At 37.3% G+C, this 1,205-nt stretch overlaps 1 protein-coding gene across 1 annotated transcript; it reads left to right on the top strand.

Moving 5' to 3' along the window:
• The first annotated feature begins 227 nt into the window (after positions 1-227).
• Positions 228-989, top strand: LOC141711252 (secreted RxLR effector protein 161-like). Its single transcript, XM_074513653.1, has one exon. The coding sequence runs from the start codon at positions 228-230 to the stop codon at positions 987-989; it is 762 nt and encodes a 253-aa protein (XP_074369754.1).
• The last annotated feature ends 216 nt before the right edge of the window (positions 990-1,205 follow it).

The following is a 1,205-nucleotide window of genomic DNA, read 5'->3' on the forward strand; positions in this document are numbered from 1 at the left end:
CAAGTGAGGGTAAGATAAGTATTCTCATTGTCTATGTTTATGAAATAATAATAACAGGTGATGATCATATAGAGCATGGAAACCTTAAAGATATGTTAGCCCAGGAGTTTGAAGTAAAGGATCTTGGTCCAATGAAGTAATTTCTAGGAATGGAAGTTGCAAGAACAAAACAAGGAATTGTGATATCTCAAAGAAAATATATTCTCGATCTTATCAAATAAACTGGAATGAGTGGATGTAAACCTGCGGCAACACCTGTTGAACCCAAAAGCACGTTTAAACAAGTGAAAAATGGAACTCCAGTTGACAAAGGAATGTACCAACGACTGGTGGGAAAATTGATCTACCTATCTCATACAAGGCCCGACATTGCATTTGCCGTAAGCCTGGTTAGTCAATACATGCATGATCCTCTAGAAAAACACCAGGAAGCTGTATATAGAATTTTGCGGTATCTCAAGAAAACACCAGGGAATGGATTATTGTTTAAAAAGAATGCAGATCGTAGTGTTGAAGCCTTTACAGATGCGGACTGGGCAGGATCAGTTGAAGACAGAAGATCGACAACTGGGTATTGCACTAAAGTCTGGGGGAACCTGGTCACTTGGAGGAGTAAGAAACAATCAGTGGTAGCTCGTAGCAGTGCTGAAGCAGAACTTAGAGCTCTTGCTCAAGGTATATGCGAGTTGATTTGGATTAAACGCTTACTTAAGGAGTTGAAAATGCGAATAACTGAGCCACTGAGACTGTTCTGTGACAACAAATCAGCAATTAACATGGCACATAATCCGGTTCATCATGACAGAACGAAGCACGTTGAAATAGATAGACACTTCATCAAAGAAAATATCGAAGAAAAAGAATTATGTATTGTGTATATTACGAGCAGATTACAACAGGCTGATATATTGACGAAGGGTTTGCCAACAGACAGTTTTAATGAATTAGTTCGCAAGCTGGGCATGTGGAATCTCTATGCACTAGCTTGAGGGAGGGTGTTGAAGATAAAATCTATAATATTCTGTTCATATTCAGTTCCCTATAAATGGGGAATCAAGCTGTATAATTGATATATAATTGATATAGTTAGATTAATTATAGGCTGACTTAGTTATACAGAATTGTAGGTAGTTATTACTGAATATTTGGCACTTATTACCAAATATTCTCTTGTCTGTACAAAACCTATATAAAGGCATCATTCT

Source organism: Apium graveolens, chromosome 3 (assembly GCF_009905375.1).
Source record: "Apium graveolens cultivar Ventura chromosome 3, ASM990537v1, whole genome shotgun sequence".
Classification (NCBI taxonomy): domain Eukaryota; kingdom Viridiplantae; phylum Streptophyta; class Magnoliopsida; order Apiales; family Apiaceae; genus Apium; species Apium graveolens.

What these genes read in the sequence shown, in the direction of transcription:
- LOC141711252 (XM_074513653.1), top strand. Translation starts at nt 228, where the DNA reads ATGAGTGGATGTAAACCTGCGGCAACACCTGTTGAACCCAAAAGCACG.